Below are 12500 nucleotides of genomic sequence, written 5' to 3'. Positions count from 1 at the left end.
CGTCGCTTTCCGTTCATTCAACTTAATCACCTCCTGCCTGTACAGCGTGTGTGCTCTTTCACGTACAAATTAACAACAAAAACATCTTTTTCTTTTATTATTAAATTAAATTAAACAAATTTCCACAACTTTCTCATTTCTTCTTATTGTTCCTCTTATCATTGCAGCTGTACTCCCCCTCTTCCCCTCCCTCCCAGCCGCGCATCGGAGGACGGCAATTTATTATTAGAATTGTTTATTATTGAAAATAAAAAACAAATAAGAAGAATTATCTCCAGCAAAATATTCAATTAAAATTCATCTTCTTCTTTTTTAACCAATCGAAGCGCCTCTTTTTCCTCCCTCTTTCCCGCTAATACATTCACTTGTGCACAGATGATATATTGAATTCCTGTTTATATATTCAAAAGAAATAAACTTTAATATGATGATGTTCAATATTTATATTCAGTAACTGTATATAGCTCTCGGGGAATATATATATATATATATATATATATATGTACATAATATATATGCATTTATGTATATAATATATATATTATACATATATATATATTATATACGTATATATATATTATATTATACATGCGTGTTGCTTTTCTACCTCCATTTATATGAGCGCGGCGTCCTTTGTGAGTATATACACTGTCTATACACCGCATGCGTCTCTAACAAAATAATTAAAACGAAATTTTTCTGAAGAGTTTTCGTTTGATGGATTGCCGGGTGTATGAGGGAAACTCTTTGCAGTCAAAGCCGCTCCACCCCAGGCATCCAAATAGCAGCGCCTAAACCCTAAACCCTAAACCCTAAACCCTCGAAGTAATAAGCGGAGGGGGGTGTGTCGTGCAGGCACAGAGGGAGTGGGTACCCCAGCAGCCACAGGCAGGCCTACTTATCGATGCTGCTGTTGCTGCTGCTGCTGCTGCCGCCGCTGTTTGTGTTGTTGCTGCTGTTTCTGCTGCTGCTGCTACTTGCTGTTGCTCTCAGGGAGCTTCAACACCACCATCACCACCACCACCACCACCACCAACAGCAGCAGCAGCAGCAGCAGCAGGAAGAATTGTTTAAATTAGTCCTTCCATATAAGTATATTAGGGTCTCTCTTGCAGAAAGCCCTGACAGCCAAGGCTAAGTTGTCTGTATCTGCAAACATGCGGCCTCTACAGCCAACAAGCAGCTTTGTAGTGTCTTGATACTGCAGTTTAACTTCTTCTTTTTTATCTCCTCCTTCAGTAGCATCTCCTGCTGCTGCTGCTGCTGCTGCTGCTGCTGCTTCCTCTTTCTGACGAATAGCTAGGGGTTTCTGCTGCGCATACACCTCAGCTTTAAGGTCTTGCACTGTTGCGGTGTCACGCAAATATATTTTTTGTCCATTTACCCATTTATTGCCCAACCATTTATGTGATAAGTCTGGATATAAAGAAGGGTCTGCAATAAACACCTGATAGCTGCAGACAGCAGAGAAGACATAATATAAATAGTTAAAATATAGTAATGTGCAGCAGATAGAACAAAAGTAATACAGATACAACACGCTAACACAACAAATCAACATTCCAAACCCTAAACCCTAAACCCTAAACCCTAAATAGACAACAGATACAAAGAAACAGCAGAAATGCTATAAACAAAAACAAATAAAACCAGCCAGAAAAAAATAACATACAAAGAGGCAGACTGATGCTGCATGCAATCAAACAACTGCTGCAGTTCCTGCTGCGGGTCTCTCCCCCGCATGCAGCAGCACACAACTGCAGCAGCAACAGCAGCAGCAGCAACAGCAGCTACAGCAGCAGCAGCAACAGCAGCAGGAGCTGCAGCAGCAACAGCAACAGCAACGGCAACGTCAGCAGCAGCAGCAAGGATAAGAAGAAGACGTACCCTAGCTTTGTGTCTGCCCGGTAGCGGATAGAGAAGACAGCAGCAGGGAAGGCAAAGCACATAACAAATTTTGTGCTGACTTGTGAATTATAAAAACTGTCGTAGAGGCGTCCTAAGCGATGATATAAATATTGCAGTGCTGGTCTTAGATAGCGGCGGCTGCTGCTGCAAGATGAAGCGGAAGCCATCTTCATATAAATAGAAGACAGACTTTACAAAGAATAATATATATTTTATTTCCTATATATATATATATATATATATGAGTGTGTCTATGTTTATTAGTCCTTGGTGTATGTAGAAGAAAAGAAGAGAAACTCCCCACAGACACAACAAGAAGAAGACTGTTTACTCGGAACTGCAGCAACAGTACGTTTAAAGTGCATGCAGTGTATGCAACGCTGTTGTTGCTGCTTTAAAACAAAGGGAATAAACAAAGGGCTTCTGCTGGTGTTGCTGCTGCTGTTGCTGCTGCTGCTGGCTATGCGTTCAGTCGCCTGTCTGCTGCTTGCTGTTGAGGAGGTCTTAACACTCAGTGGCGAAGCTTTTAAGAAACCCGTGTGGAGGCTTGAATGGGGCCCTGCTGCTGCTGCTGCTGTTGCTGCTGCCGCTGCAACAAAACAGCAGCAGCAAAATAAATGTACACCCGGTTGCCGGAGGATTGGAAGGCGTTTTCCTTCTTGTCTCTGAAGAATATTAATTTAAAAATTATATAATCCAACAAATCAAATAAACTGTAGATTTGCTGTTTCCTCAGACTGTCTGTGTGCAGCTTCCTTGAGGTGTATGTACACCTGAAGTCATCAGGGCTGTAGTAGTCGGCTTACGCCTACAAGAATATATATTTTCATCTAAATTTGTTTATTTAGAACAAATTATTGCTAGTTTTTATGCTTTTTACCCTCGAAATTGTATATTATTAGCGCTAAACTCTCTTTTTTCCTCCGTTTTCCCTCGAGTTTCGCCCGTTTACCTGGGGCTTCAGCAGAAACATCTGCGAGAGAAACCTCAGCGATCTGCATTTAAATAGGGTCTTTATCGCCTTCTTTTCTTTTTCATTCTCATTAAAACACTCATTTACACGAGAAACCCTAAACCCTAAACCCTAAACCCTAAACAAACACTCACAGGAGAGCTGCAGACAGTTTTCATATCGCTACTCAGGCGCAGCTCCTCTTCGTACTCTCCCTGGAGCCCCACCAGACAGACTGCAGCAGCAACAATAGCAGCAGCAGCAGCAGCAACAACAACAACAGCAACAGCAGCAGCAGCAACAGCAGCTGCAACAGCAGCAGCAACAACAGCAGCAATAGCAGCAGCGAGTCACTAAATATACCTGTTCAGTTTAACTCGTGCAGCAATTAGATATACTCTCCGTACTGCGCCTTCTCTTCTCTGCTGTACGTACAGCTTACAGCAACACGTACGCAAAGCTTGAAGCCTTTCTACAATTTCTTTTTCTCTCTAAAGCATCCCCTTCATTCTCGGCCTCAAGGCACTAGCTGCTACTGCAGCAGCAGCAGCACGACAGCAGCAGCAGCTGCTGCTGCAGCAGCTGCATCGGGAGGGCAACAGCCATCAGCCGGCCTCGCCTATATGTTTTTCTTCTGCTATTTTACTCAGTTTGCATGCATAATCTGGAGTGTATAGGGAGCTTCCTGTGTTTCCCCCCGGAAGGCTTATTCTGTCTTTCAAACCCTAAACCCTAAACTCTAAACCCTAAACCCTAAATAGAAGACCGCCTAATGGCTGCTGCTGCTGCTGCTGACGCTGATGCTGCTGGGGGCTACGACCATCTCCTCAAGCTGCTGCTGATTGGAGACAGCGGTGTAGGGAAGAGTTCTTTGCTGCTTCGCTTCACAGAAGACAAATACGATGAACAGCAACTCTCTACTATCGGTGCGTTGCAGCAGCAGCAGCAGCAGCAACAGCAACAGCAACAGCAGCAGCAGCAGCAGCAGCAACAGCAGCAGCAACAGCACTGACAGCAGCAGCAACTAAATCCACAATATCGTTTCAGCTATTTCTGTCTACCCATCCCCAAAGAGAGAATAGCTGTATATGCATGCATGCACGCATTCTGAATACATACACTCTGCTGCTGATATATATATATATATATTGTATAATATATTATATACATTTTATATTATATATATGTATGGCAGTGTATGTGTATATGCTTTGTACTGAATTGTATGCATGCATATATACAAATATGTATATGCATATATAAACATAAATCGATATATAAATAAACATCTACATAAATATAAATTCACACATATCTCTATAAATAAATAAACATACAAATAAATAAATAAATATCTATATAAATATAAACAAGTATATAAATAAATAAATATATATATATATATATATATATAGACAGATGTATATGTATATATATAGATACATATATATATATCTTTATTTATTTATTTATTTATATATTTATTTATATATATATATGCAGGAGTAGACTTTCGACTGCGTTACATGCGCGTGGAGGGCGAGCGTTTGAAGTTGGCCATTTGGGACACAGCCGGCCAAGAGCGCTTCAAGACGCTGACTTCGTCGTATTATAGAGGGGCCCAGGGCATTATAGTAGTTTAGTATGTATATATATATTTATATATTTATATTTATTTATGTTTATTTATTTATTTATTTATATTATATGTTTATATTATATACATGTACATCTTTTATACATACTGTATATTATATAATAGTGTATAGTATTATATTATAGTATATATTATATAATAGTATATAATATTATACAATAGTAAATATGATAATATATAATATTATATATATATAATATTAAGTATAAAATATATATATATATATATAATACTACTTTAATAATATATATTTGTTTACTGTTCTTTAAATTTAGTTTTTCTGTCTTTGTTTGCTGCAGCGATGTTGGGTCCGTTGAGTCTTTTTTAAATTGTGTGCAGTGGATGAAGGAAGCAGATAAACACGGCACCCTCTCTAATAGCATTAAAATGCTTGTTGCTAACAAAGTAGATACAGTAAGCAAACCAACACATGCAGCAACAGCAGCTAAAGCAGCAGCAAAAGCAACAGCAGCAGCAGGTGCTGCAGCAGGTGCTGCAGCAGGTGCTGCTGCTGCTGTTGGTGGTGGTGGTGGTTGTGGTGGTGTATTACAAGTACTACTGCAGCAGCAGCTGCTGCTGCTGCTGTTGCTGCTGCTGCAGATGAAGAAGGAGTAGTAATATTAGTAGCAACTGCAACAGCAGCAACAGCAGCAGCAGCAGCGTTTATAATTGCTTCTTATTGCTTATGTTTATTACGTTTTTAATTATTGTATGCTTAGTAACGTTTATTATATTCATTACTGTTTATGCTCTTACTATGGTTTATTATAATATTAGATTTCTCTGTCTCCTTTATTTACGGTTTATAGTTTAAAGGGTTTAGGGTTTGGAGTTTAGAGTTTAGAATTTGTGTTTTATTGTTTATTTCTTAGGGTCTAGGGTTTGTGGTTTGTGGTTTAGAGTTTAGAGTTTAGGGTTTAGGGTTTAGGGTTTAGGGTTTAGGGCTTGTGGTTTAGGGTTTAGGGTTTAGGGCTTGTGGTTTGTGGTTTAGGGTTTAGGGTTTAGTGTTAAGGGTTTAGGGATTGTGGTTTAGGGATTGTGGTTTAGGGATTGTGGTTTAGGGTTTGTGGTTTAGGGTTTAGGGTTTAGGGTTTAGGGTTTGTGTGCGTTAGCCTCGGGTGGTGTCAACGGATGAGGGTCGTCAACTGGCATCTCAGCTGGGCGCTCTTTTCGTAGAGACATCTGCGAAGACTTCATTAAATGTAGAGAAGGCTTTTCTTGAACTCGTTACGCAGGTAGGGGTTTATTAGCTTTCTTTTAATTTATCTGTCTCTATCTCTGTCTCTGTCTCTGTCTCTGTCTCTGTCTCTGTCTCTATCTGTATACGTAGCTAGCTAGCTAGCTAGCTACCTAGCTAGCCATGCAGTTAGTTAGTTAGCTAGCTGTCTGGCTATTTAGATAGCTAGCTACCTATTTAGCTAGCTAGCTAGCTAGCTAGCTAGCTAGCTAGCTAGCTGTTTAGTTAGCTGTTTGTAAGTATGTGATGGCGTTTGCATGGAAGTCGATGTGCTATACGCAATTTACAGCGTAGGAAACCTTCATTTAATGTTTAGGGTTTAGGGTTTAGGGTTTAGGGTTTGTATGTGGATATAGATTCTAATGACGCCCTCTCTGCTGACGAATACGAGACCAATCAGCAGCAGCTCGAGAGTATTATTATCAGACAGCGACGACTCTGCACAAACGCAAAGCCGCTCTTGCTCCTGTTAATGCTGCAGCAGCAGCAGCAGCAGCAGCAGCAGCAGCAATAGCAGCAGCAACAGCAGCAATAGCAGCAGCAACAGCAGCAATAGCAGCAGCAGCAACAGCAGCAGCATTTTGGTGCGTGGAGCGGAATTGCTTCGTGTGGCTGCTTCCAGCAGCTGCAGCTGCAGCAATGAGAGCAGCAGCAGCAGCAGCAATAGCAGCAGCAGCAATAGCAGCAGCAGCAGCAAACGCAGCAGCAAAAACATCTGAAGGAATCACACTGTCTAGATTGGGGGGTAGTTTGCCCGCAGCAGCAACTGCTGCAGTTGCAGTTGCAGTTGCTGCTGCTGCTGCTGCTGCTGCTGCTGCTGCTGCTGCTGCTGCTGCTGCTGCTGCTGCTGCTGCGGCTGCAGGTTAGGGTTTATTGAGTTGCTTCAGTGCTAGCTGCCTCTATTGTGTGTATTTGTTTCCTCTGGCTGCTGCGACAGCAGCAGAACGAAGATAAATAAATAAATTAAATAAATAAATAAAATAAAATAAATAAATAAATAAATAAATAAATAAATAAATACAAGACAAACGAAGAGGGAGGGTAAAGCTATTAACTCAAACAATGCATAAAAATATATCTGACAGGTCAAACAAACAAACGAAAAACAAAAGAGAGATAAACAAATGCATATAAACAAACAAAATAAAACACAGCAGCAATAGTTGAAGCAGCAGCAGCAGCAATAGATGCAGAGGCAGCAGCAATAGATGCAGCAGCAGTAGTAATAGAAGCAGCACAGCAGTAATAGATACAGCACCAGCAGCAGTAGATACAGCAGCAGCAGTAATAAATGCAGCAACATCAGCACCAGCAAAAGATACAGCAGCAGCAGCAGCAGCCGCAGTAGCAATAGATGCAGCAGCAGCAGCAGCAGCAGCAGCAGCAGCAGCAGCAACAGCAGCAGCAGCAGCAGCAGCAGCAGGCGCCTCTTTCCGCTTGTGTCTCTCTGTAGTTTTTATTTTGCTTTTCTTTTGAAGTCTCTCTCTCCTCGCTGCTGGGGCTAGAGATACACCTTATATATATAATATATATATTTATAATATATATATTTATAATATATATATTTATAATATATATATATATATACATATATATACTCAGTAATACGATTACTAAAGTTTATGCTGCAGCCAACGACAGGGGGCTTTGTTATGCTTCTACGCTGCTCTGCAGCAGCAGCTGCATCAGTATAAACAAACAAAATAAAACACAGCAGCAATAGTTGAAGCAGCAGCAGCAGCAATAGATGCAGAGGCAGCAGCAATAGATGCAGCAGCAGTAGTAATAGAAGCAGCACAGCAGTAATAGATACAGCACCAGCAGCAGTAGATACAGCAGCAGCAGTAATAAATGCAGCAACATCAGCACCAGCAAAAGATACAGCAGCAGCAGCAGCAGCCGCAGTAGCAATAGATGCAGCAGCAGCAGCAGCAGCAGCAGCAGCAGCAGCAGCAACAGCAGCAGCAGCAGCAGCAGCAGCAGGCGCCTCTTTCCGCTTGTGTCTCTCTGTAGTTTTTATTTTGCTTTTCTTTTGAAGTCTCTCTCTCCTCGCTGCTGGGGCTAGAGATACACCTTATATATATAATATATATATTTATAATATATATATTTATAATATATATATTTATAATATATATATATATATACATATATATACTCAGTAATACGATTACTAAAGTTTATGCTGCAGCCAACGACAGGGGGCTTTGTTATGCTTCTACGCTGCTCTGCAGCAGCAGCTGCATCAGGTGTTTGCTGCAGCAGCTGCTGCAGCTCGTATGCGATAATCTACTACTCTAGCAGCAGCAGCAGCAGCAGCAGGAGCAGCAGCAGCAGCAACAACAGCAACAACAGCGGCAGCAGCAGCACCAGCTGCTGCTGCTTTGAGTTAAATTAATCATCATGGGTATTTAAGCTCTCTGCTACCGCTCACCTAACTATGCTGCTAATATTATTTGCTGCTGCTGCTGCTGCTGCTGCTGGAGACTGCGCTGCTGGCGAGACACACAGCAGCTGCTGCTGAGATCTGCAGCAGAAGCAAATAGGGCACGGCAGCAGACGCTGTAAGAGTTGCTGCTGCTGCTGCTGCTAATGATGCTAATGTTGCTGCTGGCGTAGGTGGTGGTTGCGGGGAGGGTGGATTGGGCTGCCTGTCTCCTTTGCTGCTGCTGCTGCAGCAGCAGCAGCAGCAACTGCAAACCTTCATTTATATATATTGAGTAAACAGAAGAAGGCTTACGAACTCTCTTTATTTGCTGTCTACAAACTCAGACACACTTCGTTATCCTATCTTGCTAGAGAAGCTGTTGCTAGGGGGTTCAGCCGTAGCAGCAGCAGCAGCAGCAGCAGCAGCAACAGCAACAGCAGCAGCAACAGCAGCAACAGCTGCCCGCCGCCTTCTGTTGCCTGAGCAGCAGCGTGTATTTAGAAACGATTATTTGTTTAGCATTAAGAGAGCAACAAGCAGCAGAAGGAGCCCCTTAGAAGGAAGAGCAGGAGCAGCAGCAGCAGCAGCAGCAGCAGCAGCAGCTGTTGCTGCTGCTGAAGAGACACCGCGGACTCCAGCGTGTTAGGAGACAGCTCAAACTTAATCTTCTTCGCATTAACTTGCTTACCTCCTTAATTTAGTTTTATAGGGGTTTATATACACTCTAAATGCTGCTTATATATACCCTGCTGCTGCTTCCGTGCTGCTCTTCTGTCTTCGTTTGGCTCTCTCTTGCTGCTGCTGCTGCTGCTGCTGCTGCTGCTGCTGCTGCTGCGGGCAGCTTAAGGAGGCCTGTCTGTGCCTCTGTCTTCGTCTTAATCTTTTCTTTGCTGTAAATACAGGCTTGCAAGAGCAGCAACACAGCAGCAGCAGCAACGCTGCAGCAGCAGCAGCTGCTGCTTTTCTGAATGCTACAGGAGAGAGAGACAAGCACAAACCCTCGCCGGCTTTGCTCTGCTGCAGCAGCAGCAACAGCAGCAGCAGCAACAACAACAGCAGCATCAGCAGCAAATTGTCTTCTTCTTCCGATTATCTCTAGGCCTTCTGCCTCCTCTACGTCCCGCCCCCCAGCAGCAGCAGCAGCAGCAGCTGCAGCAGCAGCAGCAACAGCAACAGCAGCAACAGCAGCAGCAGCAGCAGCAGCTGTGGTGTCCGTGAGGATTCTCTATCAAACGCCCCGCTGTTGGCGGTGAAATCCGAAGGACTGATCCTTGGTGCTGCTGCTGCTGCTGCTGCTGCTGCTGCTGCCTCGACGAACTGCAACGCGGCGGAGACTCCAGCAATAGCGGCACCCGCAGCAGCAGCACCCGCAGCAGCAGCAGCAACAGCAACAGCAGCAGCAGCAGCAGGTACAGCGCCTGCATCACCCGTTCTTTCTATAGAAGCAGCAGGAGGAGCGGCAGCAGCAGCAGCAGGAGAGTCTGCTGCAGCGTCATCCTCAGCCGCAGCCCCAGCAACCCCAGCAGCAGCAGCAGCAGCAGCAGCAGCAGGGGGAGGAGGTGCGTGCTTGCAGTGGGATCGTTTATGCAGCAAAGGAGACTGTCTCCGCGCGCTGCAGCTGCTGCTGTCTGATATCCTTGGAGTGCTGACGCTGCTGCGGCCGACTGGGAGCACAGCGCTGCCTCGAGGCGTTGCTGCTGCTGTTCGGAAGACAAGAGATGCTGCTCTTGCTGCTCTAGGGTTTAAGGGGAGGCAGCAGACTGCTGCTCCTAACAGCAGCAGCAGCAGCAGCAGCAATATTGGCGAAGGGGACAGCAGCAGCGAGAAGGAGAACGAGAAAGTGGCTGCAGCACTTGCTGCAGCAGCAAGTGCAGCAGCAGCAGTAATAGAGCAGCATAACCCTCAGTTTGCATATCATCAGTTCAGAGTTTTATCTGCTTCTTCACTTGCTGCTCTCCTTCCTTATGTCTGCTGTCATTTAAAGGAGTTAATAGATGTGTTAGAAGAGCGAAAGCCTTTGCTGCGTCTGCTGCGCTCGCAGCAGGGACAAGGACTACCTGCAGCAGCAGCAGCAGCAGCAGCAGTTGCAGCGACGCCCGCTGCTGCTCCGGCTTCGGCTGCTGCGACTCAGGCTAACGCTACCACAGCTGCTGCTGCTTCTGCTGCTTCCGCTGCTTCTGCTGCTGCTGCTGCTGCTGCTGCGGGTGAGGGAGAGACAGACAATCTGCTGCTGCTGCTGCAGGTGTTTCTTGCGTACTGCCCTGCGTCTATGCTTGACTCTGTTTGTAATAAACTTGCTGCAGCATACGCACAGGCGCTGCTGCAGGGAGGGACGCAGCAGCAGCAGCAGCAGCAGCAGCAGGAAGGTGAACACGCTGCAGCAGCAGCAGCAGCAGCACACAAGACACTCAAAGCAGAACCTGCCTGCACTTCCGACAGCCTCGTGCCAGCAGCAGCAGCAGCAGCAGCAACAGTACCAGCTGCAGCACCAGCAGCAGCAGCAACAGCAGCAGCAGAACCTTTGGCTGTCTCTGTTGCTGCTTTATTAGGCCAGCGCAGCTTTCTGCAGCGCTTAGCAGGATGCGTCGATTGGAGACACTTTACGCTGCCCCCAGCAGCAACAACGGATGCTGCTGCTGCTGGCAGCAGCAGCAGCAACAGCAGCAGCTGCAGCAGCAGCAGCAGCATATGGGAACAGCGACAAACGCAGCCAGAAGCAGATGCTGCTGCTGCTGCTGCTGCAGTCCGCAGCGCCTTCAGCAGCGCCGCCTGTCTCTACGATGCTGAGGGTTTGCTGGTAGGTGGAGAGGGGCCCTCTGCTGCTGCTGCTGCTGCTGCTGCTGCTGCAGGGGATGGAAAGAGACAGGCGCAGCGGCTGCTGCTGCCTGCTGCTGTCCTCTGCCCCACAGACAGCACTACTGATGGGGAGACAGCGCAGGAGTTTGTATTCGAGCTGCAGCAGCAGCAACAGCAGCAGCAGCAGCAGCAGCAGCAGTTTAAGCTCTCTTGCCTCAGCGCCCTGCAGACGCAAGACCCAGAAGCAGCAGCAGCAGCAACAACAGCAGCAGCAGCAGCAGCAAAGAGCAGTATGGAAGGCAATGAGGATGCGTTTATATCTCCTACAGACGCAGGGACAGAGCTGCAAGATAGCAGCAGCAGCAGCAGCAACAGCAGCAGCATTCGCTTGTTGCGGGCTTTAGGCTCCTTAGAGCTGCCTTCGTTTCTGCTGCAGCAGCCCTCAGCTTATACTTTCAGCGAGTCTCCTCTTGGTGTTCGGAGCTGCAGCAGCAACAGCGAGGAGACAGGAGCGGAGACAGCAGCAGTAGCAGCAGCAGCAGCAGCAGCAGCAGACAGTGGCCGTGACGGGGCTTCAGAGAGCAGCCTGTCAGAAGGGCTGGGCTCTGCAACAGCAGCAGCGGCAGCAGCAGCAGCAGCAGCTGCTGCTGCTGCTACAGCTGCACCAAGAACTGCGTTTTGCCGCCCGTCGTGGCCGCTTCACTACAGCGATAGCAGCAGCAGCAGCAGCAACAGCAGCAGCAGCAGCAGCCAGGACGACTCTGCTGCAGGCTCTTTCTGAGGCCCCCGAAGAGTTTGGCGGTATATTTTCGCTAGCAAAAGGAGACAGTAGTTTGTGTGTCCCTGTGAAGAACGAGGCCCCAGCAGCAGCTGCTGCTGCTGGGGGCATTGCTGCTGCTGCTTCTAAAGACAAGCGGGTTGTGCTGCTGGAAGATATAGGGGGTGAGGAGACAGCTGCTGCTCAGAGCTCTGCTGCTGATGCTGCTTCTCGTAGGGCTACCCTTGTCTCCTTTCTTCTGTCTCTGCTGCCTGATAGCGGCAGCTATGCTGCGCTTGGAGGTGCTCCTGACTCGTCTCCTGCTGCAGCAGCAGCAAATGCTGCTGCTGCTTCACCCTTGCACGATGCAGCAGCAGCAGCAGCAGCAGATGAGGCCCCACTAGACAGCACACAGGCCCTTCTCAATAGTCTCCACGGCCACCTGCTGCGCTATGGCGCAGAGGAGACAGAGCACCGGCAGCAGCAGCAGCAGCAGCAGCAGCAGCAACAGCTGCTGCAGCAGCAGAAGCAGCAACACGAAGGAGGGAGACGCAGCAGAAGCGGGGGTGCGACCCATGGAAGCCGCACAGGGACAGGCCTCAGGGGGAGTGCTGCTGCTGCAGCAACAAAACAGGAGCTGCTGCCTCTCAGCGATGCAGCAGCAGCAGCAGCAGCAGCAGCAGCAGGTGGTGTACGGTCTTCAGAAGCAGAGCCTGCCGCTCGGAGTCGTTGGCGGCAGCAGCAGGTCTCCTTATCGCAACGTCA

At 46.8% G+C, this 12500-nt stretch overlaps 3 protein-coding genes across 3 annotated transcripts in view; all 3 read left to right on the top strand.

Moving 5' to 3' along the window:
• Positions 1-3632: 3632 nt before the first annotated feature.
• EAH_00043290 (hypothetical protein, conserved) lies at positions 3633-3872 on the top strand (the record flags this gene model as incomplete). The annotated part of the gene is made up of 1 exon (XM_013391725.1): positions 3633-3872. One exon carries the CDS (start codon positions 3633-3635, stop codon positions 3870-3872), a length of 240 nt encoding a protein of 79 aa, XP_013247179.1.
• A 1032-nt stretch (positions 3873-4904) lies between these two features.
• Positions 4905-6268, top strand: EAH_00043280 (hypothetical protein; the record flags this gene model as incomplete). The annotated part of the gene is made up of 3 exons (XM_013391724.1): positions 4905-4931; positions 5630-5752; positions 6092-6268. 3 exons carry the CDS (start codon positions 4905-4907, stop codon positions 6266-6268), a joined length of 327 nt encoding a protein of 108 aa, XP_013247178.1.
• A 1889-nt stretch (positions 6269-8157) lies between these two features.
• EAH_00043270 (hypothetical protein, conserved) overlaps positions 8158-12500 on the top strand; it is a gene marked incomplete at both ends in the record, with an annotated part of 5541 nt that continues 1198 nt past the window's right edge. The window contains 4 exons of the mRNA XM_013391723.1: positions 8158-8161; positions 9282-9392; positions 9523-11541; positions 11687-12500. The exon at positions 11687-12500 is cut by the window's right edge and continues 1198 nt beyond it. Of these exons, the coding sequence (XP_013247177.1) occupies positions 8158-8161; positions 9282-9392; positions 9523-11541; positions 11687-12500 (2948 nt within the window). The remainder of the gene's footprint in view (positions 8162-9281; positions 9393-9522; positions 11542-11686) is intronic.

Source organism: Eimeria acervulina, genomic scaffold, assembly GCF_000499425.1.
Source record: "Eimeria acervulina Houghton genomic scaffold, Eah_scaff576, whole genome shotgun sequence".
NCBI classification, from domain to species: domain Eukaryota; phylum Apicomplexa; class Conoidasida; order Eucoccidiorida; family Eimeriidae; genus Eimeria; species Eimeria acervulina.
The sequence above is the reverse complement of the archived record's forward strand: the minus strand, read 5'-3'. Positions and strand labels throughout refer to the sequence as shown.